The sequence below is a fragment of the Danio rerio genome, chromosome 7 (assembly GCF_052040795.2).
Source record: "Danio rerio strain M-AB ecotype USA chromosome 7, GRCz13ab, whole genome shotgun sequence".
NCBI lineage: Eukaryota > Metazoa > Chordata > Actinopteri > Cypriniformes > Danionidae > Danio > Danio rerio.
The window spans coordinates 26,241,803-26,267,008 of NC_141027.1; the positions used below are offsets into that span (position 1 = coordinate 26,241,803).

Below are 25,206 nucleotides of genomic sequence, written 5' to 3' on the forward strand. Positions count from 1 at the left end.
AATATAGCGGGGCGTACAATCGTACAGATGGATTCGAGTAGGAGTATAAAAGAACAAACTCAACTTAAGGTTAATGTGTGAATGTCTGATCGTCTCAGTTGTCACTTGTAGCAAAAATCGTGGCTACATGATATATTAAGTAGAGTTCATTTAAGGCAAAATTTCAATGTGAATAAGAGATGCCCTTAATAAAAGGTGACTCATTTGATATGACCATTTATGGTAGATGTTTCCATTTTTCTAAGCTATCCCTTGCAGTTTCCATTAAAATAATTCCATTTCCTTGAGACACCTCGAGTTACTACCTCTAATGTTTTAAGTGTTGTTTAAGCACATGATGTTTGAATTCATGTAGAAGAGAATAACTGGACTTTTGCACATATAAAAAAAAAAAAAAAAAAATATATATATATATATATATATATATATATAATATTACTAACTGCTAAACTGTCTTGTAATAACTTTCTTTTGAGTGTTTTTTCTGGGTAAAAAAAAACACTCAGTGGAAACTCCCACATGTTCAAGTGCAGTAAGCATCATTTCCTTATACAACATCAAAGATGAGCTGAGCTGGCAGTCGAAGTTAAACTAAAGAAAGCATGAGGGAAGAAAGCAGATGGTTAGAATGACAGCCTGATGGTTAGAGGTTCAAAGAGGTAAAAAGAGAAGACAAACAAAGCAGAAAACAGACGGAAGACAAAGCCAGAGTTGGTGAAGCTCGACAACCATGAGCCGCAACTTTCTCTGTGCTTTTCTCACCCTCGCCTTCTTGGAATCAGGTAACTTCATTTTGTGTCAAATTGTTTAAGAAAATGTAATATTTGTACATTTTAAATGTACCTAAATCACCATAAAGGTTTTAGATGTAGTTTGAGCAGAGGATGCTGAAGTTGCTATGTCACCGGAAAAAGCTATAAATTGAAAATGGTAAATGAAGACATCATGCATTAAAATGTTTTAAACGAAAGCATATCCCTTCCGCATGCACCACTGAAATTATGATTACCGACACTTTCACTGACAATATTTTATATAGAAATTAATACATTTTTTATTATGGGATTCAATTTAAGGATTCTCTTAGCCAATTTATTTTGATCTGAACACGGATTTTGCATGGATTTTTGTTTTAATAAAAAAATAAGTACAAAAACAAGATGATTCAATGAATTTACTAAGATAAGTGTTTTATATGGACTAAATTTAACCAAACAAATTAAGTTGAACATTATGTATAAATTGTTTGCAACCGCACTGTAAAAATCGATTGTCTGAAAAAATGAGTAAATTAATTACCTTCAAATTATTAAGTAAACAAACTATGTGCATAATTACAAAAATGAGGTAACAGTTCTAAGTTACAACATAAATATGCACATTTTTAAAGTAAAATCAACTTGTCGTTTTTTAAGGGCATGGGTTTACTTACTTTTTTAAGTAATCGCTTTTTGAAGTACAGTTACCTTAAAAAATGTAAATCCACAGAATCTTTTTTTTTGTGTAATCACAGCTTGTAGAGGTTTCACAATGCGTCACCAGCTCTCCCAAATAAATGTTTTGTATATAAAGTCCGTCAAATATGCAATTAAACAAAAATGAAAAGTTAAACAAAGTAAAGAAACGGAAATAGCATTTTTTGTAACACACACATATTTAAAATCTTTGCTTAACTGACGCTATGTATAATTTAACACTTAACCATTTAAAATCTAAATTATTTTTTTACTTCAATTAATATTTACAGTGTATTAAATAACAATAAAGTAACGTTTTCCACAATTCAAACACCTTGAATGTAAACATAGTCTTGTCTGAAACTTTCTTCTACATTTATCAATATTTTTAGCATTCTGTCTCAGTGATCCTTGAAATCACTAAATTTTTTAAAATTGTGTGTATGTTTTTTTTTTACCAGGCAAATCAAACAGTGATGTGTCTATCAGTCACCGCTTTACCGGAGATAGCCAGAACATTACTTGCGTCCTCTTGGGGGACGAAAACATGACACAGATCAACTGGGAAATACTTCATGGCCCAAACCACACTAAACTGGGCACGTATCATCCTCATTTCGGCATACATATTATGCATAATTATAAGACTAAAGTGGAGATCAAGGGCAGACAATCTCCACGTCCGTCATCATCATCCCTTCTCATTAAAATAGCATCAAACGAGAGCGTGCAAATCTGTTGCGCGTTCATAACATTTCCCTCAGGTAAACTGGAGCAGTGTGTGGATATCAGTAAGAAAGATGCCAGTATCGACACATCTAAAAAAGGTAATGCTTCTACATTGCCATTCCAATGGGATGCGTGATTCTATTTTATAATAACATGCTGTTTTTTGCATAGAGTATACTTACATGCAATCAGAACGAAAGCTGGGATTATTTGGACTTTTGGGCGCAATGATTACCGGAACTATTCTTTGCCTTTTCATCCTGATCCTCCTGATCTACTTATGGAGAAAATGCAATTGTAGAAGGTAAAGTTATCACAATTGTTTATATGAAAAAATGAAGACTGGTATTTCACATTTCAGGCTAAAATAAAGCAACAAGTTTTATATTCAATGTGTCTTCTTCAATGCAATCTAAAAGAAATATTAATGACCTTGCAGGATAAAGTCTTTTGAAATACGAACATACATGACAGACTCGCCAGCTGAGGTAAGAAATTTAAACAGCTATAATGAAGTAATTGAAATAAATAATACATTTGAAATAATCTAGTGAATAATTGATGAGAGTTAAAGTTTCTGTCATTGAGAAGATGAGAGGGGTTAATAATTGATTGTTCTACTAAATAGTAATTCTAAACATGTCAATATTTGAAGGCTCATTCAGTCCCATTTTTAATTCCTGAATGATCAATTCAGTTCAGTTCATCTTTATTTCTATAGCGCTTTTGCAATGAGGATTGTGCCAAATCAGCTTAACATAGAAGTTCTAGATTGAATTTGTGTCAGTCCAGTTTTCAGAGTTCAGTTTAGTTCAGTTCAGTGTGGTTTAATAGTCACTGTTCTTAAATGTTAACCTAATAAAGCCTTTAAATTGCACTTTGAGCTGAATACTTGTATCTTGCAACATATGTAGTAAAATAGTACATCCTCTCATTGTGGCAAAGACAAAATAAATATGTTATTAGAAGTTAGTTATTAAAACTATTATATTTACATATGTTGAAACAATTCTCAGAGGGCTAATACATTTATATGCAGTTACAGACGTGTGAAAAGTGCAATTCAAGTGCAGTGAATTGTTTTATTTACAGTGCAGTTTCCTATCAGTTTTAAATGCACTTTATCATAGTAAGTGATTTCATTAAAGCTGTCAGTTTCCTGTTATTTTGTAAAGTACATGATGTGTGGTTGTGGTTAAAGCTAAAATGCTGCTCAACATGGCCGATTCTCACAGCCCATGTTTGCCACAACTTTTGTGATTATTGTTTCAGTTTAATTCATATTGAGAATTATTGGTTAAAATGTAAAATATTTGAATACTTCTAGGTATTTTGGATTGAAATAATGAAGCCATCATGCAAATGCAAATATATTACTGTATATATACAGTACCGGTCAAAAGTTTGGGGTTCTTTTAAAGAAAACGATTCTGTTCATCAAGGTGGCATTTATTAAAAGTAAAAGTGAAATTGTTAAATATTTATTAAAACTTTAAATAACTGCTTTCTTATTGTATGTAGTTTCATATAAAAGTATTCCGCCAGTCTTTATTGCTTTTATTACTATTATCATTTATAATAATAAAATTAATAAAAATTAAAAATTGGGGGTATTTCTGAAGGATCATGTAAAAGTGTTAAACTGAAAATTTATCTTTAAATTGACTGGAATAAATGATTAAATTAAATGATAAACTACTTTTGAACAGTTATTTCATAGTGCAATTGTTGATGAAATAAATGCAGCCTTGGTGAGCAGGAGAAGCTTATTTTAAAACATTTACATCCTACCCAAACATTTGACCGGTAGTGCATGTATTATTCATATGTAGTATAACATTTTAGTATATTTTATTAACAGTATAACTAAACAATCTTAAAATGTCTTCACTTTAGGGCGAACAATCTGTTGATGCAGCGACTGCTCAAAGTTCTCCAACTGGTTTTGACCCCTCAAAACTTTATGCCAAGATCAGAAAAGACCTTTTCTATGGCCGCTTGTGGAAGTCTTATCAAGGCCAGCCTAAACCATAGACTCAAGGTGCCGTGACTGATCACGGACCTATTTTTTCATCAAGGACTCTAAGTATGATAGCACAAAGAGGATTGCAATGTATTATTCAATTCAATTCAGCATTTTGTTCACAATAATTAATGTTTCAAACCAACTTCACAAAAGGTGCATATTACTGCATTTCAATCAAATTGGGAAAAATTAAGTGCATTGGTTACCATAACTTTATTAGTTACTAATAACTTATCAACTAGTAACTAATAGCTTTATACTAGTAACTAACAGCTTTAAATAGTATAATAAATGCATTATACTGTATATAAACATATAACCTGCAGTTATAAAACATATACTGTAGATGATGTTCATGTGTACATGTACAGAAGTGTAGTTGTGTATTATATTAAGGCAATGATTAAATGTATGGATATTTTAACTTTTAAGATTAATAAATATAAATCGAACACAAAATAAATTTATAATAAACTTATATAACCCATATTTAGAGTCAGTAATTTTGTAATATGTCAAGTCTTTTAAGTCTGAGTAAGATTTAACAAGTCTGTTTCTATGTAAAAATATAAACACATCAAAATAAGGGTAATAATAAAATCTGTTCTAATCTTTTATAATAATAAATCCTTACATTTATATAGCGATTTTCTAGACAGTTAAAGCGGTTTACACGTTGGGGGTTATCTTTTCTTCCACCACCAATGTGCAGCATCCATCTGGATGATGCAACAGCAGCCTTATTGTGCCAGTCCACACACCAGCTGATTGGTGGAGAGGAGATGAAGCCAATTATGATATGGGGATGGTTAGGAGGCCATGATAGACAGAGGCCAGTAGGCAAATTTGGCCAGGATGCCAGGGTTTAACCCCCATTTTTTTTTTTTTTTTTTTTTTTTTAGAAGGACATCCTGGTATTTTTAAGACTACAGAGAGTCAGGACCTCAGTTTAACGTCCCATCCAAAAGATGAATATATATATAATATTATAATATATATATATATATATATATATATATATATATATATATATATATATATATATATATATATATATATATATATATATATATGGCCAGTGAACTTCACTTATTGGGGCAGTAAATGTTAAAAATGTTACACACTTCCGTTATCTAGCTCTTAATGACCTTATACTTCCTGCTTGCGGTTACAATTTTTTTTAAACAACCAAAACACATTTGTACTATTGATAATATTGGTTCATTGAACTTATGGTTAAAAAAATAATATTGGTTTATTGGACAAAATTGTAATTTCGCCTTCTGTGCGCTTGGTGGAGCTACAATCTTGTTTTTTTTTTTTTTTTTTTTAAAGGAAACACCGAGGAAATGGCTTCAGTTTGGAAAAAAAACAGTTTTTAGGACTCAAATGATATTTAAAACTTACTAAAACGTCTTATAAAAGGTTTTCGTGCCCACTAATTTAAGCCGGACTCTCATATGGTTGGATGATTGCTATAGCATACGACGAAAGATGTTGTGCTGGGTTATTAAAAACAAACAAAAGGTGTTGAGGCGACGTAAAGACTGGCCGTTTGAAACATTCAAAGTTTTACATGCCTGCAAGAGTAAAGTCCATGTCCTGCCGTGGAGGAACTTGTCAAAAATCGTGACCGCCTTCTAGAGCTCAACGTCAAAATCACACGAGCCTCGACACGTCACGCGGTGAGTCCTGCAGAACATCAAACACCACATTACTGAAGAATTAAATAGAGAGATATTCTGCATAAGCATTTCTGAGATCATTATTAGTTGTAAAGTCAGCTATGCATTGATTATATTGCGTTATTGACTGTAGTTTCATTTACATGTTTTAATAATGTTTAATGTGGTTATGTGATCAGCAAGCCTTCTTCTTCTGTAAATAGGTTTCCTTACAATTCATTGATATTGTCCCAACTAATGATTTAACCAGGATGTGAATTATACATTGACAATCAGGGGGGTTAACTTATTCGGAAATAGAATTTTGTGTAATATGCTTTAGTGACTCAAATTAAAGAAATCTATAATGCAACATATTTGATTTTTCAGTGTTTTATGGGATAGTTTGTGTATTCTGGCCTACAATATCATGTGATTAGCCATTTAAGAGGTTACTGGTCAAACTACAAACAACCCATCTAATTTGTCTTTACTTTTAGGCTATATGTAGAAACAAGCACCTATTTGACAGGAAACGTGTTTTGTGAACACTTTACGTTTTCCATGTCTATCGGCATTCACAATGGCATAATCCATTATAGGGGTGGTCAAATGTATATTTATATGATCTATTATTTAATTAGTAATATTAGTATTTAACATGCAGATCAGAGTAAACTCTTTTCTACTGTTTAGTGGACTGACCCCCCCGTACATGTTATTTTCACGTCTTTCAGGGCAATCAAGCATTAATTAGGGGAGTCAATCCCCCCAAAACCCTCCTTGTAATTCGCATCCTGGATTTAAAAGTAGAGTCAACATCAAAAAGTAAGTTGTCCCAACAAAATCTCAATTATTGTGTTGATTCAGCGTATTCTATAAGACTATAAGTAGTCTGAATAAGCAAAAAAATAAAAAATAAATTCTGGTACAGTGAGCAATAACACATAATAGACTCATAAGTTGTTAAATATACATTGCTATTGTTTATTACACAGACTAATCTTGTAACAATTACAACTTTTGTATTTTTAGATATAACATTGATAAAAATGATGAAATGTTCTAGAAAAAAAAATGTTTTTAATGTGTTTGACCATCCACAGTTAACCTGAAGTAACTATGGCTTCACATTGTGTGGGTGAAAGTGATGGACTGACCTTCTATCTGGCTAGACCAGAGGATTACGATGACGTGATGGCCATATCACACAACATATATGGTGGTATGGACTATCTTCCACATCGCTATCACTCCTGGATAACTGAGCCGGGAAGAGTGGTTATTATAGCACGCAGAGATGAGAAGCTGGTGAGCCATTCGAGGAGGGAAAAAGCTTTGATAGTGTTTTCTGATTTCAGACAGAACCCATGAGGAAAATTCATTACTACTACAAGATTTTTTAGCAATATCTTCATCTTGGATATAGATTATATACTAGATTATATCATAAAAACCCCTAAAACAGCACGTAAATTGGCAGTATTGCAAAAGCTTGTTCATATGTCAATCAAAGGGACACTGATGTAAAATTAACATTTACAGTACGCATTTACCTTATGGACTACACAAATAATTAACTGTTATGATAGGAAAAAGTTAATGGTTGAAATATACTGCACGATGTCTATTGAGAAATACAAAGCTTGCAGTTTTCAGCAAAGACAGCTTGTGGCTCAATTTAACCACATCAGTGCATGTGATCTGTGCTGTTCACAAATTTTATTGACTCATGACCCATATACCTGAACTCAGAACCTGAAATTTATACCACTGGACAGCTTTGATCGTCAAGAACTCAAATCAAATGAGGCCATCAACACCATTGTAAAATTTTGCAGCTAACCTACAATAGTACACGTGTCATGCACCTTTATGATCACTTGGGGCACTTTTGCACATTGTTTTTTGTACTTAGCACATAAAATATCAAGAAAAGCAACCGTGTTTTTTTTAGACTTTTAAATGCTTGTAATCACAAAGATAAAGGAAAATCTAGTGTTTCAGTTTTATTTTCATTTGTTTTTATTTTTATTTTTTTCTGAACAAAAACTGACTATTGTCAATGTCAATTTTATTTATATAGCACTATTAAACACAACCAAAGGTTGACCAATATGCTGCACAATACAAATCACAAAGAGAATGATATAAAATTTTAGCCAAAACAAACAATTCTCTGATAAAATTCCAAATTAAAAAAGGTAAGTTTTCAACCTATATTTAAAAACAGACAGAGGGGCAGAGCATTCCACAATCTAAGACCAGCTACTGCAAAAGCACTGTCACCGATTTCAGCCTCGACTTAGGGAGCTATTGTAATCTCTGGATTGATAACAGAAGAGAGCGACCGGGGTTGCTTTTCCCAAACAACGACATAACTCGCGGCTGAGCTATCATAGTACGATGAATCATTTGGGGAAAAAAACAATGTAGTGACGAGTGTTTCCCAAAATCCGTAGTTTCTCTGTCGCAGATCCATCGTTTGAACCACATTAGTTATAACGTAAAATGCCCATAATGATGTTCTAAACGGGGTGGAGTAATTACTTCTATAGAGGAGAACCCTATAATTTCTTTGTGCAAATTATATTGTTTCACACACACACGCATTTAAAAAAATTCCAATATTGGTTTTGGTCAAAACATGAACTCGCCATATTAATTAAAATAATGTAAATGGCACATATAGGGCCTATGTTTCCTTTAAAAATATCATTAAGAATACTCAACATTCTATTCTAAAACATAAAATCCCTTACAAAAGCTTACACGTATTCTAATATCATATATAAATCATATAAATAAATAAATAAAAAATGAGGCTATTTATTAAAAAAATATATTAAATTTTTATTAGGAGATGAAAAAAATACTACTTTAATAATAATATTAATGATGATGATGATTATTATTATTATTTATTTTTTGAAAAGTCTACTTTTACAATTTGACACATGCAAATCACTGCAGAAATGTTCTAACTAACAGGCCCATGTCATATACAGTAAATAACCTACTATAAATTAAAAGCATTAACGTATGCTTTGTTTTTGTTTCATATGCTCTGGAGACATAACATAAATTCTGCTTTTAAATAATAGGTCACCTATAGCTTCGCCATGAGCCACAACTGTGTTCAAAATGACATAAATGTTTTCAAAGTGCACTGCGAGGGGAGCGCAATTGTAAACATGAAGAAAAACTGAACTGTAAAAATTATTGAAAGCAAATTACACCAAAGAGAGATTGCTTTAATGCTTTTTTTTTTATAATTCTAAGTTTAAATGCCATAATGTTCTAAATGAATAGGGCATAGGGGGATAACTGGTAATTGAACACAGCCAGGAACTGTTTCTAACTACAGCTCAAGAGGTGTAGTTGCAAGCATACAAGTTTGTGGCGCAGTTTGTGGATGTTCGTTGGAACGATCAAGAAACGCCGTTGAGAAACGCCAAGTCAACTAACTGTAACGACAGAACTTGCGACCTTAGTTGGCTAACGATGCACCCCTGGCTGATGTTCAGTCAACAGTTCTGACAGAAAAGAAGGCGCCAAGCCATTTAGTGATATAAAAACCAAGAGAAAAATGTTAAAAGTGACACAACAGTGCACAGGCAACCAGTGCAAAGAGACTGGTGTAATGTGGTCAAGTATTTGGCACCGGTTAAAAGCCTTGCAGTAGCATTTTGAACTAACTGTGAACGAGATTGTGTTGTCTGACTAATCACATAAAATAGTGAGTTACAGTAGTCCAACCTGTAAGTAATAAAAACATGAATTATTTTTTCAAAAATGGCCTTTAGACAGAATAGGTTTAAAGCTGAAAAAAGCAGGATTTGACCACTGCATTTATATGTTTGTTAAATCTCAAGCCATCATTAAAGATAACACCCAGGTTTTTTACCCAAGGCTTTACAGAAAAGCTTGATTTACCGAGACTTACTGTTGGTGGCTTAGAACAATTTGATGGGCCGTACACAATTATTTCAGCTTTACTCTCATTAAAATCTAGAAAGTTCAAAGACAACCATGCTTTCACATCCAACAAGCAAGACATAAGAGTCTCCAACCCAACTGAACTCAGTTTTAAGGGCAGGTAAATTTGAGTGTCGCCTTTATAACAATGGAAGACAGACCATGTTTTCTATAAATAGAACCAAGTGGAAGCATATATAAGGCAAAAAGAATAGGGGCTAAAATAGATCCCTGGGGTACACCACATGACAAAAATACTGCTTCAGATGAATGTTTACCAACGATGAATTTAAAACTGCGATTGAAAAGATACGATTTAAACCAATCCAGGGCACTTCCGTTTATCGCTAGACATTGCTTCAAGTGGGCCAGCAAGATGGCATGGTCTACTGTGTTAAATGCAGCATGCAAATATGCTATGGACATATGACATGGAAACTGGAATATTATTGCAGTTTATTCTCACAATCAAGAATGAACCAATTTGTTGTGCATTCAGTTTTATTGTTTACTCAACTCCACAATTCTTTTATTTATTTACCAATAGTAGCTAATGAACTGAATGTCTCACAGATTCACAGTCAAAATCTGAACATAATATAAATCCTAAACTTTAATATTTTCCATAATTCTGCCTGTGGCTGTAGGTGGCCTTGGAGTCAGGCCTGGTGGTTGACGGGGGTGAAACTGTGGTAGTTGAAGGACTGAGAGTTAGTCCACATGAAAGAGGCTGTGGTCTGGCCGGAGTCATCCAGACATTTGCTGATGGCTACGTAAAGAAGATCCACCCCAGAGTGAAGAGCAAACGCCTCACCAGAGGAGATGATCCCGGGCCTGAGAAACTGCGCAAGTTCACACTTCTGGCCAGACGGGTGAGCTCAAATCATACAAACATGAGCTATATTTACAATCAAGTTAACGTAATATCATACATTTTAATTTCATACAATTATTAATAAACAAAAAGTGTGTCCAGCCAAACTGTCTATGTAGTTTGTCTTAGTTTAAGGTTGGGAAGAAGGAGACTGAAACCTGTCCAGATTTTGTACCGATACCAGTGTAAAAAGCATGTAACTAAAACCAAAGCAGAAGCTGGATGTTTTAGTGCTGCTTAGACCTGGTTTAAACTGTCAATTCATTGTGATCTTATTTTTAAATATAAACGACAGTTTGAATATATTCTTGATCATAGAAACATGAAAAAACAAATGTATGCAATCGGTTTCAGCCCTCGTTTATACAGTCGAGGGCAAAGTTTTTAGCCCTTCTGTACAAATATTTATTCTGGAGAGATATTTAATGGAGCAAGGACATGTTCACAGTATTTCCGATAATATTATTTCTTCTGGAGAAAGCATTATTTGTTTTATTTTGGTTAGAATAAAAGCAGGTCAATATTATTACCCCTCTTAAACAATTAATATATGTATGTATGTATGTGTGTGTGTGTGTGTATATATATATATATATATATATATATATATATATATATATATATATATATATATATGTACTAGATATTTTTTAAGACACTTCTATACAGCTTAAAGGGATATTTAAAGGCTTAACTAGGGATATTTAAAGGCTTAACTAGGTCAATTAGGTTAACTAGGCAGGTTAGGGTAATTAGGCAAGTTATTGCATGATGATGGTTTGTTCTGGAGACAAGCGAAAAACAAATTAGCTTAATGGGGCTAATAATTTTGTCCTTAATAAGGGTTTTAAAAAATTAAAAACTGCTTTTATTCTAGCCGAAATAAAACAAATAAGACTTTCTCCAGAAGAAAAAGTATTATCAGACATACTGTGAAAATTTCCTTGCTCTGTTTCATCATTTGCGAAATATTTAAAAAAGAAAACAAAAATAATTCCGACTTCAACTGTATGTGGAAATAAATTGAATCCAAATCGGATTTGTGCCAAAGTGACTGTTATGCATACAAACAGATTGGATTTTTTATTTGTCATTGTCTATTAAGAGTACTTGGTTCCCAGAATTGAAAAACAAATATAGAGAACTAAATAAGACTTTTGTCCATGTGTAGGATTTATTTCACAGCCCACTTAAATTTTATTTTTCCAATTTTACTTAAAATATCAAATCTATAAGCAATTATTCAGTAAAAGGTTTGAGAAATTATTGTTAGTCGACCAATCAGTCAAGGGTATGCAACCAAAGACTATAGATGTTAGTTACCATATACAAAATCAAAAGTTTCCTCGCATTACCATGAAGGAAGAAAATGCAGCGTTCAGTATGTCTGCAACAGCAACGGAAGTCCCGCCTTCCAGTCAAAGTAGCCAAACGCAAGTTTTTATACTGTAGCCACATTTATCTGTTGAGGGGGGTCTGTACAGATTCGCTTGTTTGTTACGGCAAGTCCTGTCTTTGCACCAATGTTTGCTCTTGAGCAGTAGCTGGAGCAAACTGAATATTACATGTTTTAAATGTAATTAGGGCTTAAGCAACAACAAGCAGGTCACTTGTTTTGCTGATTTGATATATTTGTGAGTTCAAAGAGCAAATATTTCTGTATTCAATATTAATTTAGAAAGGACTGTGGTCTTGAATAGACTACACAGACTTTCCTTGAAAGGGACTTTATATCTACCACCTACACTTGACACAGAGATATAAAGTGGCCTTAACTATCAGTCAGCTCTCACCACAGTTCTCTTTCTGTCTTTTCATCCAGGCCGTTCTCTCTCTATGGGGGAAATCTGAGGGTTTTGATGGCTTCGTCTCCAGTCTGAAGCAGAAACTGCTGGCGTCAGGTGTGTCTAACAGCAGCTTCAGGCCTTTAGTGTCAGTGCAGGACTCAGGTGCTCTGCAGGCTGTTCTCCTGGATCCAGATCTGCCCTCCAGGCTTCAGCTTCCAGGCGCCGCTCTCATCCAAGACTGGCAGCCCTTGAGGCTCGTGCAGAGTAACCTTCAGATCTTGGCAAGGCGAGATTTGACATGGTTTATAGATGGCTCTGGTGAGAAACCGATGTTTTTGAGTTTACACACGCCTCTGTACCCTGTTCCATTTGACGGAGGATCTCTGCGTTTTAATATCGATCTGTACGGGACAGATCCTTCTTTAGCAAAGACGGCACTAACAGCTCACCTGGACAGAGTGAAGAGTGACCTTCAGGGCATGGTGGTGGTTCATATTTACATGCATCAGACTCTGTGGAAAGAGTTGCAGCAGTTCTGTGAGGGTCACGAGATGGTCAGGCAGTTCAGGGATTACTGGGAGCAGCTGTTTTTGGAAAGAGATATATAATTATTTCTAGAGATCATGGGGAAAAGAAAAAGTTGCCCATAATACAGGAAAAAAAACCTTTAGATGATGTTTTGGATGAAATAGAGTAAGATTCGGGTGAAGAATTTGTTCAACACGATTAAACAGTCTGAGTGAAACAAACTCAGTGTTTGCTTGACTTTAACAGATGCTGATGTTGGAAAACATGCATTATTATCTGCGTACCTCATCACTGTAATCAGATGTATACTGTATAGATTTTTATAGACTTTTTTCAAAATGCTTTTTGAAATTTAAATAGCTGCATTATTAAACAAAAAAGTTACAATTATTATTGTAAAACATTTTCACAATAAAATTTTGTATTTTTTATAATTTATTTCATTTTGTACATGTTTTAAAAGCCTCTGGAAATCACGCTATGATGCTGATTTGGTGCTCAAGAAGGATTTTTTATTATAATTTAGAGATGACCAAAGTTGTGCCAGTGGGCCAAAGTTGGCCCGTGATAACCTTTGATTTGGCCCGCCACCCCATTTGAGAAAAGAGGTAGAATGATGGTAGGTGGGGCGAATGCCTTCAACAGAGATTGTTATTTCTAAATCAACATAACCTTTTGTTTGTTTGTTTAATTGTTGAGCTACAAAAAAACTTGTTCAAATTAAATGTTGTGAATTAATTAGAATTTTAAAAATGTAAACACTGTCACTCGACAAATAGAGGACAATGCACAAGACTTCTTTCTTTTTTTTTTAAATTCTTGTTTATGTAAAGCACTTTGAATCACCAATGTGTATGAAATGGGCTATATAAAATAAACTCGCCTTGTCTTGCTTTTAATCCTTTAAACAACTTGAATTTTTAATGAAGGTTTGCAAAAAATTTAAATGCTGCTTGTAAACGCTGAACACCGATTAAACTCTCATTTTTTGTATGATATATAGATTGATGAGACCAAAATTCTAATTTTATCTGGTTTTAGATATAAATCTGGTTTATAGTTTTATTGTAAGTACATTACAAAAAAATTACAAAATGAATATAAATTATTATATAAAATAATAATTAATATGAGTATTGTAAGTTTTTTTGTTTGTTTATTTTTAAATATTATTAAACTAGGAAATTACCATGGCAACTTTAATGTAATACAGTTAGTATATTTACCTGCGGCCCACCACCCTCAATCAAGTTTGGTTTTTGGCTCTTCATAAGGGAAAGTTTGGGCACCCATGTTATAATTAATGCTGACTTTGACTAATAAAAAGTACAAAACAACAGAATTTTATCGTATTTTTGTTTACATTTTTTCCTGGATTTATAGTTTTGTATTTGAGTTAACAGTTTTGTTTTATTAATCTACCGATGGCATTACGGATTTAAAATAAAAATGCTGTAATTTCAAACTTTTTTGGGCATTAAATGATAACAAGTATCAACTTTACATACATTTTTAAAAAAGGTTAGGAAATCTAAATTTGGTGGAATAATTAAATCACACTAAACAAAACTTTGTCTTGTGACCAGTTTTCATTTTTCTTAAAATATTTAATTTAAAAATATGGAAGAATTGTTATTAGTCCTTTATAGAAAATAGTAAATCCAGTAAATAACTAACTATACTGAATCAATCCAGTAAATCCAAGAATGTTGAAGTAGATGTGTATAGATACACACACATACACATACATGTGTGTACACACACATACACACATAGATGTAAACACACACACACACACACACACACACACACACACACACACACACACACACACACACAAACAGACATTAGCTACTATTGGTAAATAAATAAAATAATTGTGGAGTTGAGTAAACAATAAACACTTGTAAACACTTGAAACATTTTTTAAACCATAAACAACAACTTAAAAAATAAATCAGTCATGTAGATTTTTTTCCCCTCAAAAATAACCAAGAAAATTCAGCCACAGCGTCTTGTTCTGGCACATTACATCTGTTAGTGGACTGGTTAACAGCAGTGACAAGAATAAAGGAGGTTAACACTCTGGAAAATCAGCCTCTTTTTCCAGCAGGCTGTTTGGTAATTGCCTTTCATGATGGGAAAGCGCACAAGAAGTCCTTGGAGGAAATATGTGACGTCTGAGAAACAGCCAACAGTGTAATGGATGTGCTGAGAATCTATCCATCAGCAAATTATTCTCTCTCTTTCCCCATCACACTCGTCCCTGTTGCTATTGTGTTTCCCTCTGCTTCGTAATACTCGCTCTTTACTTTGCAACCATGATTTATGTCTTTCCCTCGTCCTCGCTGTTCCACCTCTGTCCTTTCGTTTCTCCTCCGCCATTAGTTTCATGTCACTTCTGGCTTGTCATTACACTCATTTAGTTCCAGTTCTGTCTCTCAAATACATCCGTCTGTTCCTCGTAGCAGACCTTATTACACAGCAGATCACCTTCTCCTCCAGTTTTTTACAATAACACGTGAAGATGCATAATTATAGCCATCAACTTCAATGAATGCTTCAATGGAATGTGTGGAGACGTTTCATGCACTTGCAGGATGTTGGATATTAGAGGTATATTTTATGCACGCAGTTATGGATGATATGTTTGATAGTTTTGCAAGAAACTGAAGGTGAAAATGGTATTAAATTTGAAAAAAGTTGTTTTTGCCTGCAGTGTCTCAGGTTTTTCTGGCATGCACTGCATTTTAACATGGACTGCGAGAGACTGAATTATTAATTGCTGAGAAAGACTCAGTCATAATTTCGCAACTGCGTCAATGATTAACTCATTAACAGCTTCTCAGTCATTGCAGAGCACAAACCGGATGATATTCAGCGCTGGAAAGGTTTGAGTTGCTTAGTGAAAGGAGCAGATGTTGTTAGAAATGTATTGAAATAATAAATAACAAACTAGATTGTCTTGAGATTCACCGCTGTAACTTTCAGAGTGCATAAGTTCAGATAGCAGCATATTTAACATTTGTAAAAGGTTTAATTCAGATCTGAATTTCAATAGTCATGTCAAAGCAGTAAGTAAATCAGCACACTATCATCTCATAAACATTGCAAGGTGCTTTGTTTCAGATGACTTAGAAACAAGAGAGAAACTTCATGCTTTTATCATCAGTAGGGTGGATTACTGTAAGGGACTCCTCACTGGCCTCCTCACATTTTAATTATTTTAATAATTTATTTCCTTATTTCTTTTATTCTTGTTTATGTAAAGCACTTTGAATCACCATTGTGTATAAAATGTGCTATATAAATAAACTTGCCCTGCCTTGCTTTTAATACCATTTTTAATCCTATATTATACAGCTTGAATTTTCACTAAAGGTTTGCAAAAATTAAATGCAAAATCTGTGAACATTAAACATCCACAGCTGATTATACCAACATTTTTGATAATATGTAAATTGATGACCAAAGTTCTTATTTTATCTGATTTTAGGTATAAATCAAATCCCATTCGGTATAGGATTGAGTAAAAAATATCTATACATTTCTAATAACCTTTCTTCCAAATTTGACATAAAACTATTTTTCTCCACCTCTAATTGTTGTGACTGAAAACAATTTTTTTGCAACAAATATTGATTTCTGAACCGTTCCGAACTCAAAACATTGATATAGTATTGTCTTTTATTACAAAATATAAGGTCAATACCTGAAAAAAGTCTTGTAAGTTTTAGGAGTAACAAATAGTAACTTGACTTCTAGTTGATCATTTGGTATCAGAAGTGGCCACTAGACTACGCTTATTTTACCAAAATAAAATATGATCATGCTTTGATTTTTAAATTGTTTAATTAGGACAGTAAGGTCTGATTTTGTATCTTTTGCATGCCCCCATACTGAATGAAACCCCAAACTATGATTTTTGCTTCACCAAACTTGACTGATTTCTGTGGGAATCTTGGGTCCATGCTGGTTCCAATAGGTCTTCTGCAGTATTTGTGATGATTGGGATGCAGTTCAACAGATGATTCATCAGAAAAATCTACCTTCTGCCACTTTTCCAAATGATCAACTAGAAGTGAAGTTATTATTTGTTGCTCTTACAACTGATTGACAACAAGACATTTGTCAGGCAGCATAGAGGAAATGTTACAAGTAATTTACAGATTTAAAAAAAAAATTAAACTCTTTTCCAGAGCTAGAACAAGTTTTAAAGTTAAATAAATTTTATTTCAAACTAAAATAAAAAAGTGTCAACTTCTTAGTTGTTGCTCAAAATGAGAAAGGCATTTTGGGCCAGTTGTGCAGACACAGATTAAAGCAAGGCCAGGGCTAAAATGGGACTGCTATAACTGACAGTGAAATTTAATCTTGGATTTGACATAATCTGCTTCTGAGAAACAGTTCTTTGTGTGTCTTTTACTATCAGGCAGAGAACAGACAGGCACAAAGAAGTCCTGTTTCCAAAAGCTTTTATGAATGAAATTCAGCACACAAGGCATCAACATAAAGAGGAAAACAGGCATTATCCCTTGGACCAAAACAGCAAAATAAAAGATTTCATTTGTATTGTGCAGCACACAGCAGAAAATACTGCAGAAAATATTAAACAAAACACAAAAACTTACAAGAGAATACCCAATAAAAGGGGAAATTATGCACAAATAAACACAGCAGAGTTGTATAAAGTTTTGTAAAGAAAGCTGATATTACATGTTTTCTATTTATAGAAATATAATATAACATAATATAATATAATATATATATATATATATATATATATATATATATATATATATATATATATATATATATATATATATATATATATATATATATATATATTCGCATTGAAATCTCTTAAATTTGACACAAGGTCAATCCTAGGCATTGACCTTGAGTTAAATATAAGTTATTTGATTGCTTTATGACTCTCTCTCTATCAGCAAGGCCTCTAAAGTAATCCACTCTTTAACCTTCATCGGCACAAGTACAATCTAAAAATAAATTTGAACTCGGTCAGTTGCAGAGTAATGTCTAATAATAATCATGAAAGGATAATTATCCGTGTACATGACACAGACAACGATTAGCAATAACAGCTATGGGAGTCACATGAGGGAATTTCTCTCAATTCCCCTCATTCACGATTATATCATCTCTTATCGTTTGTTTTTGTCAGTTTGTTTTAATATATGGTTATCTTCTACAAAGCAGAGAGGGCAATAGTAAAAATAAAATATTAACACACCATTATTGACGAGTGCTGGATCTAATGCGTCGAGTATCCTCCGCAGAGAAGACTGCAGTTTCCAGTATTGACCAATGGCAGGCAGCACTGAGCTTCGGTCGGCTTTATCAACCGAGCTCTGTAGAGCCATTAATACGACAGTGTGAGACCAAAAACAGCAGGGTACACACTTCTGTTAGAAGCTTTTGAGGGAGAACATTCAAGGAAATGTAGCAAGTTTGTATCCTGAGGTTTTGTCAAACTTAATTGCAACCATTTTAGTGTTGAAAGCAGGGCAATATTTCGCCCTCCCATTGTAGGCCATGAGTTACAGGATTTGACTGAATGAGTCAATCCTTAATGTTATTTCTTGTTCTCATTTTGTCTTTCTCATTTTCTAATTTCCTTCGCTTCCTGGCAGTTGCACAAACTTGACCCAGCTGTATGACGCATCTCAGAAATGGAGAGAGAGAGAGAGAGAGAGAGAGAGAGAGAGAGAGCTGGTTGCTGCTGGAGCAGATAATTGTATTTATTGTGGTGATGATGAGGATGATAACTGACCTCACCGAGCTTCCTATGAAGATTACCTTAATTTTACCACCCTGATGGTCACAATCTGCCCATGTGTGTCAGCAAAGTACCAGTTGTCACAGCCTAAAGAACCGATTTCTTAAATTTTGGTACTTAAGTGAAAATTACAAATTCAGATGCAATTAGTGTGTGTCGTTAGGGTAAAGTCATCTTGTTTGTAACAATTTCTATAAAACAGATATTAATAAAACATTACAGAAAAAGAAAAATCCCTGGAATTCAGAAGTGAAATTCTGCTGATTTCCTTGGAATGGATTATCTATGTCTATGAGTATTAAAGTGAAGTTGATTTCAGAAGAGACGCTATATAATAGTTGTTTTGTCATTGACCTTGAGAATCGTTTTGTGGAGCTGAGGTTGTTTGCACTCCATTTATGATTTGCTCATCCATTTTTTTTTTAAATATCGAGAATCACAATGGAAATAAGCCATTAAACATAGTTTAGTTTAATAAGTGTGTTATTTTAATGATTTTTTAAAATCATTTTAATAATTATTTTAAATAATGTTGAAATACATATTACACGAGGAGTGAGTAATAGAGGTCCTTTAAAATGGTTTAATTTTAACTGTAACATTACATTTGAACTGTTCATATAGTGCATTCATTAATTGTGAAGAAACAGTGCTTATCTCGAGTCCACTGTAATGAACATATCTGGTTGAAAATATATTTCAATGTGTATTTGTTCTGTTTATTAAAATATTACATACAGGTTTACAAAAACATGATGAACAATTGATGACAATGATTTGTTTTTACGCGATTAATTAACACTTTACAAATTTATTGTTTTTTTGTTTCATCCAAGCAGGTTACATTTGATGGATTTTCATATATATATATATATATAAATTATTTGGTACACCTTACAAGTACCGGTTTGGACCCTCTTTTGCTTTGAAATGCAAATGCTTGCTTTGAACTGCAGCAGATTGTCTTGACAGTGTCTATATGCCTAAATGCATTAAGTTGCTGCCATGTGATTGGCTGATTAGAAATTTGCGTAAACAAGCAGTTGGACAGGTGTACTTAATTAAGTGGCCGGTGAGTGTATTTGACAATAATGACAAATATAGAAAAATGGCAAGCCAAGTTAAAAGGCATTTAAAGACCATCAAGAAAACTAATAATGCAAATCAAAAGCACGCCACCCGATTTACAGTGGTATTTAACTGTACTTTTTACTTGCAGATTACTGTTTTTTTTTTTGGAGTCACGTAAAAAAACAAGCTAAATTTCCTCCACTTTTGGGGTTGTTTTCCAGATGTCAAAGACAGCTTTTAGGAGCAGCTATTAATTGGCTTTAATAACCCCTTCATCATGACTCACCCTCCCAGCGAGAGTCCATATGTCTTCCTCGACCTGTTGACTCAGATCCGGATGGTCCGAGCAGCACAGGCCTAATTATACAATGCAGTATGAACACAACAAACCGATTCCACATGCTTCTCCCAACAATGCAGCCATCAGTGCAACTTCCCTTCCATTTCAGTTTAGTGCTTGACTAATTAGTCTGCTGCTTGAAGAAGACAGAGGACAGGCTTTAATTGATAAACATTGGGACAAAATTATACAGAAGCAACCATGATGCCCTGGCAGTTCTTAATCACAGGAAATAAGCCTAGGAATGGAGGATGATGAGTGCCATTAGGCCCAGAGCATGCTGGGTAAAGAAGCAGCTATTAGAGAAACATTAAATTAGCGTAATTCTCCCTCACAAAGGAATGGTCGAGAATATGTGAGTGTGTTTGATGTAGGGGTGGGAGAAAAAAGGTGAAAGAAAGTCTGTGCAAGCAGGAGAAAGTCAAATCAAAGTTTTAGGTCACACTTAACATTAAGTGGCCTTAACTTACACTGAGATTGTTTTATTTGTTAAAATGTACTTAATGTGTACATACATGTAATTACATCTGCAATTAATTTCTGTAATTACATCTTTAATTACACCGTTGACCATCGCTTACACTTTAACCCACCCTTACACCCACTAATATCACCAAATCTGTCCCAAACCCACCACGTATACTACCTTAGAACTGCAAAGCATAATGAACACAGTAAGTACATTGTATTTATTTATTCATTTTTTGCTGCAAATACATAGTAGTTAAGGCCATTCAGTTTAAAATTGGACCAAGTTTTGAAATAGACATTGAGACGTTATGTGATCAGACACTCATCTATCACTTGCCAGAGTGCCCAAAGCATTAGAGGGGTCTGGATGCAGACCTGGTGCAGTGCAATCTGAGCAGCATCCAATGCTTTTTAATGCGCTCACCTAACCCCCTCCCCCCTAACCCTACCCGTCTCTCACTCCATTGAGTGCATTGTGTCTGACATTGCATCGCTGATTGATGCAATCACAGCTTGCATCATAAAGGCTGCATTCAAATACTATTGCAAAGCATGCCAAGAAAACAATTTCCATGCCATTATACAACCAACAGATCAGCCTGATCCTATTTACATGCCTGAATGCTCTGAAATTCTGCCATGTTAAAAAGATGCACCTAATTATGATGACAAAATTACATAAAATACAATAAAATAAAACATTACAGTTTTTGGTCACTTTACAATACAAGACAAGTATGTGATGTTAGTTAATATAATCGCTAACATGAACAAACAATGAACAAAACATATGTTAAATTTTCCTTGAAACAGAAGTTATGGTTGTCCTTTTTTCTGCTAACATGAAGTACACAACTCAGAGTCATTCTGATTTCAAACCCCTGTGTACATTTCTGAAGAGTGCCAAATATATCCCAGGAGCTACGTTTTATTTATTTATTTTTTTTGCAGTTTTTGTTTTCCACCAGAGGTCGCTGTGTAAGCTTTTTGAGATCTCAAATTTCTCTTGCGAATGCTGTTCTCACGTAAACCCACCAGAGGCCGCTGTTGACTGAATGACTGACTGACTGATCGACTTACCCACCCTCCCCTTCCCTAAACCCAACCAATAGTATTTTAAATAGCACAGATTGACCTGCCCACCTCCTTACCTAAAACCAACTACTTTGAAAAGGAATTTAGAAAAAGAAAAGCCCTGATTCTTACAATGTTTTTACTACATTCTGACCTAGTTATTTGCTTATTTTATATTTTAGCTTTTGTTTTTTTCTTACCTGCTCTCTGGAACAGTTCTTTGCCAGACTCAAGACTACGTTGGCATCTCAAGTCCGCTGATGTACGTGTTGAGCGATCTGGACAAACTGATAACTGCAGGAAAGTCGTCCACACGGAGGTAATTGGTCTAATGGTAAGCAAGAAAAGAAATGGCGTCATACCGCCCGTAGCGTTCGTTAAAAGATGAAGTGCAGCCATACGTATCTCTGGCTACATAATTCGCAATCTTCAAACATGTATATAGGGCTACGTTTTCAGAAAGAGACTATGTTGGAAGTACATCCACCTAAAATAATTTAGTTCTTTGGGAAGCAATTATATTTTTGGAAAATGGGTGTTGCTAACAAAATGAAAGAAGACTGATAAATAGATGAAGGTAGAGCAGAAACAAGACATGCACTGATAGCCCTGCTCTAAAGGCACTCCATGTGACCAGAAGTGATAAAAAAAAATTCGAGGAGGAGAGAAGGTTATGGTATTGTTTTAAAGATTCTGGGGGCAAACAAATTATTATCAATTCGGTGGTTCAGGGAAAACCACACTCCTAGATGCATTGACTAATGTTAACAAGCACAGCTTTGATTTTAATAATGGATTAGTAAAAGTTGATCTTAATAAATGCTGTACAAGGATTGTTCATTGTTTGTTCATGTTAGTAAAAATAACATTAACTACGTCTTGTAAAATAAATGAAGAATATGAGGCTGAAATGTTGAACAGAAGACAAAACAGCAGTGAAACATTAATCAGCAGCATTAGCCTTAAGAAATGACTCACACACACTCCTAATAAAGCAGAAAAATCATAGTGACAAAGCTTCAGTTATCTGTCACGTCACAGCCATCTGCTGAAATAAGGACGCATACTAAATAAGTCATAATAAAGGTTTTTATCATATGAAGGAAGCTTTTAGTCCATTAGTATTTTAATGTATTCTTTTGCATTTATGTAGCAGTTAATAACTGACATTCAGTTGCACAAACTGGCACCCCTAGAACCAGAAAATTAATGCAGATATTATCTTTATTACAAGGTACAGTTCTCAGTATTAACTACACTGTAAATCCTAATAAGTTGAGACAATAAGTTGTTATATTAACTTAATATCTTTAGTAATGACAACAGCAGGATTTACAGTGTATGACTTTTGCCTGAAATAAAATTCTTATTTTCTGCTTATTAATAGTTATTAGGGTAGCAGTTAGGACATAGGATTAGGGATTTAGACTACTAATAAACAATATAATATTAAGTCACAGTGGTTTCCGCGGGAAAATTGGGGGGGTGGGGGGTGGGGGGGGGGGGGAGGGGGGGGGGTTGGGGGTATGGGTCGCTTGATGATTTCCAAAAATTTAGTACATTTTATTAAATCATTAGAATGATCATATTTTATTCATAACCTAGTGAAGATAAAAATAGTAGTTTATAATAGTAGCTTATAGTTACTAGTTCTATTGGATTGCGACTCCTGGGGTCATTACATTATATTAAAGATACAGCAATAGCATCAGATGCAGCAGATTGATTTGATGGCACCCGGTTGAACTTTCTGACACATTTACAGCACTCACATACATTGCAAAAAATTAAAGGAAGAATAGACTTAGGCCTGTTAGTGTTTGTGTGCCGTTGCATGCAAGGATTCTGTATTTTTAACCACCTCAAAGGATATTGGGGGTCGCGGGTCACTGGCATTGTTATTTTGGGGGTGGCGGGCTAAAAAGTTGGTGAACCCCTGACGTAAATAATATAACAGACCAAGCCACTGGTTGATAGTGAGTGTTGGTAGTTAAACCAACATGTTACAAATAACCTCCAAACAGATACAATAAAGTTTAAAGGGCTGCCCAAACTTTTTCTTATTAAGGCCCAAAAACCAAACTTGATTGAGGCTAGTGGTCCGAAGGTAATTGAGGTTTTTTACCATGGATAATTTCCTAATTTATTTGTTTAAATGTTTATGTTTACATTTTTTATGGTAAAAATGACAAAAAATTATATTGACTAATACAGTATTTTTTTTTATGAACTTAATACAATAAAAACAAAACAATCTAATTTATAACAGAATTACACTAGTTTTTGTTTTCATTTGCTTGCCGATGTTATCTGCATAATCCATCGAGTGACAATATTTACATTTTTAAAAATCTTTTGGTCCCACTTTATATTAAGTGTCCTTAACTACTATGTACTTACATCAAAAAATAAATACAATGTACTTACTGTGTTTATAATGTATTTGAGACCACTTGTGGTGCTTTTGAGTTGGGATAGAGGTTGGGTTATGAACAGGTTTGGTGCTATGGGTAGGTTTAAGGGTGGGTTAAGGTGTTAGGGATGGTCAACAGTGTATTTACAAATGTAATTACAAAAGTTAATTACAGATGCAGTTACATACATATATTTAATCAAGCATAAGTACACAGTAAATACATGTATTTACACAATAAGTACATTGTAGCAAACTATTAATTCCTTTGTAAGTACATATTAGTTAAGGCCACTTAATATAAAGTGGGACCAATCTTTTAATCCTTTAAAAAAAAAAAAAAACATTTAATCAAAACATTTAATTTCAGTTAGGTTTTTTTTGTAGCTCAGCAATAAAACAAAGATTTTGACCTCTATATGTTAATGTACAACATTAAACAAGCTATAAATATACCTAGTGAATACATTGTATAAATAAAATGTACACACTATTCTAAACTCATAAAATGTTAATTCTCCATTATCCAGAACTGCAAATGCCAGCAACAAAATGTATTTTGTCTCTTTAATATAACCTTTTCTATTAGAAAACAGAGCATATATGTCTGACATTTGTTACACGTGTCACTGCAAACATTTGTGTACGGTCCATATGCGGTCTGATAGAATATCTTTGTCATGTCATATCTACAGCACAAATTTACCCAATAATATTTTAGGTGATGCGCAGTGCAGAGACTGTAAGTAGCAATATTATATAAGGTGTGTGTGTGTGTGATTTCTAAACCTGCTCACAGCTCTACAAAACTCCACAAAATAAGCTATGAGTCATCACACTATGCACTAATGGACCCGCAGCTCTCTTATCCTTCTCTGCCTCCAAAAGCCAACTATACTTCTGTCTATTTCACACTTTATAAAATACAATTAAACCTTCTGAAATGACAGAGAGAGAGAACGGAGAGGTCTGCAGTCACTTGCAGGAAAAGATC

General features: G+C 33.9%; 2 protein-coding genes and 1 long non-coding RNA gene across 7 annotated transcripts in view; 2 read left to right on the forward strand and 1 right to left on the reverse strand.

The window, feature by feature from the left end:
• The window catches only part of LOC141375366 (uncharacterized), a 46,052-nt gene extending 27,686 nt beyond the window's left edge, over positions 1–18,366 (reverse strand). The window contains exons 1-2 of one of the 2 annotated variants that reach the window (XR_015495696.1): positions 5,793–5,904; positions 2,369–2,460 (exon numbers count right to left, since the gene is read on the reverse strand). This is a non-coding gene — a long non-coding RNA (uncharacterized LOC141375366). Of the gene's footprint in view, positions 1–2,368; positions 2,461–5,792; positions 5,905–18,297 lie in introns of those variants that run through there. The other variant, XR_015495695.1, reaches the window with a different exon arrangement.
• On the forward strand, positions 561–4,699 carry si:ch211-196f2.6. The gene is made up of 5 exons (NM_001386734.2): positions 561–782; positions 1,919–2,284; positions 2,358–2,490; positions 2,626–2,674; positions 4,083–4,699. Exons 1-5 carry the CDS (start codon positions 731–733, stop codon positions 4,218–4,220), a joined length of 738 nt encoding a protein of 245 aa, NP_001373663.1. The 5' UTR covers positions 561–730; the 3' UTR covers positions 4,221–4,699.
• On the forward strand, positions 5,757–14,353 carry nat16l (N-acetyltransferase 16, like). 4 transcript variants are annotated; one of them, XM_087258553.1, is made up of 5 exons: positions 5,763–5,897; positions 6,614–6,704; positions 6,983–7,101; positions 10,502–10,726; positions 12,551–13,942. In XM_087258553.1, exons 3-5 carry the CDS (start codon positions 7,096–7,098, stop codon positions 13,121–13,123), a joined length of 804 nt encoding a protein of 267 aa, XP_087114679.1. In that variant the 5' UTR covers positions 5,763–5,897; positions 6,614–6,704; positions 6,983–7,095; the 3' UTR covers positions 13,124–13,942. The 4 variants fall into 4 exon arrangements, with proteins under 4 accessions (XP_087114678.1, XP_087114680.1, XP_087114679.1 ...); NM_001123054.3 differs by having other exon boundaries at positions 5,883–5,897; positions 6,983–7,187; positions 12,551–14,353; XM_087258552.1 differs by lacking the exon at positions 6,614–6,704 and having other exon boundaries at positions 5,757–5,897; positions 6,983–7,187.
• Positions 18,367–25,206: the final 6,840 nt, after the last annotated feature.

What these genes read in the sequence shown, in the direction of transcription:
- si:ch211-196f2.6 (NM_001386734.2), top strand. Translation starts at nt 731, where the DNA reads ATGAGCCGCAACTTTCTCTGTGCTTTTCTCACCCTCGCCTTCTTGGAA. An exon ending in CCTCGCCTTCTTGGAATCAG is followed by an intron (nt 783 to 1,918) that starts GTAACTTCATTT and finishes TTTTTTTACCAG; the next exon opens with GCAAATCAAACAGTGATGTG. An exon ending in TATCGACACATCTAAAAAAG is followed by an intron (nt 2,285 to 2,357) that starts GTAATGCTTCTA and finishes TTTTTTGCATAG; the next exon opens with AGTATACTTACATGCAATCA.
- nat16l (XM_087258552.1), top strand. Translation starts at nt 6,999, where the DNA reads ATGGCTTCACATTGTGTGGGTGAAAGTGATGGACTGACCTTCTATCTG. An exon ending in CACGCAGAGATGAGAAGCTG is followed by an intron (nt 7,188 to 10,501) that starts GTGAGCCATTCG and finishes CTGTGGCTGTAG; the next exon opens with GTGGCCTTGGAGTCAGGCCT. An exon ending in TCACACTTCTGGCCAGACGG is followed by an intron (nt 10,727 to 12,550) that starts GTGAGCTCAAAT and finishes CTTTTCATCCAG; the next exon opens with GCCGTTCTCTCTCTATGGGG.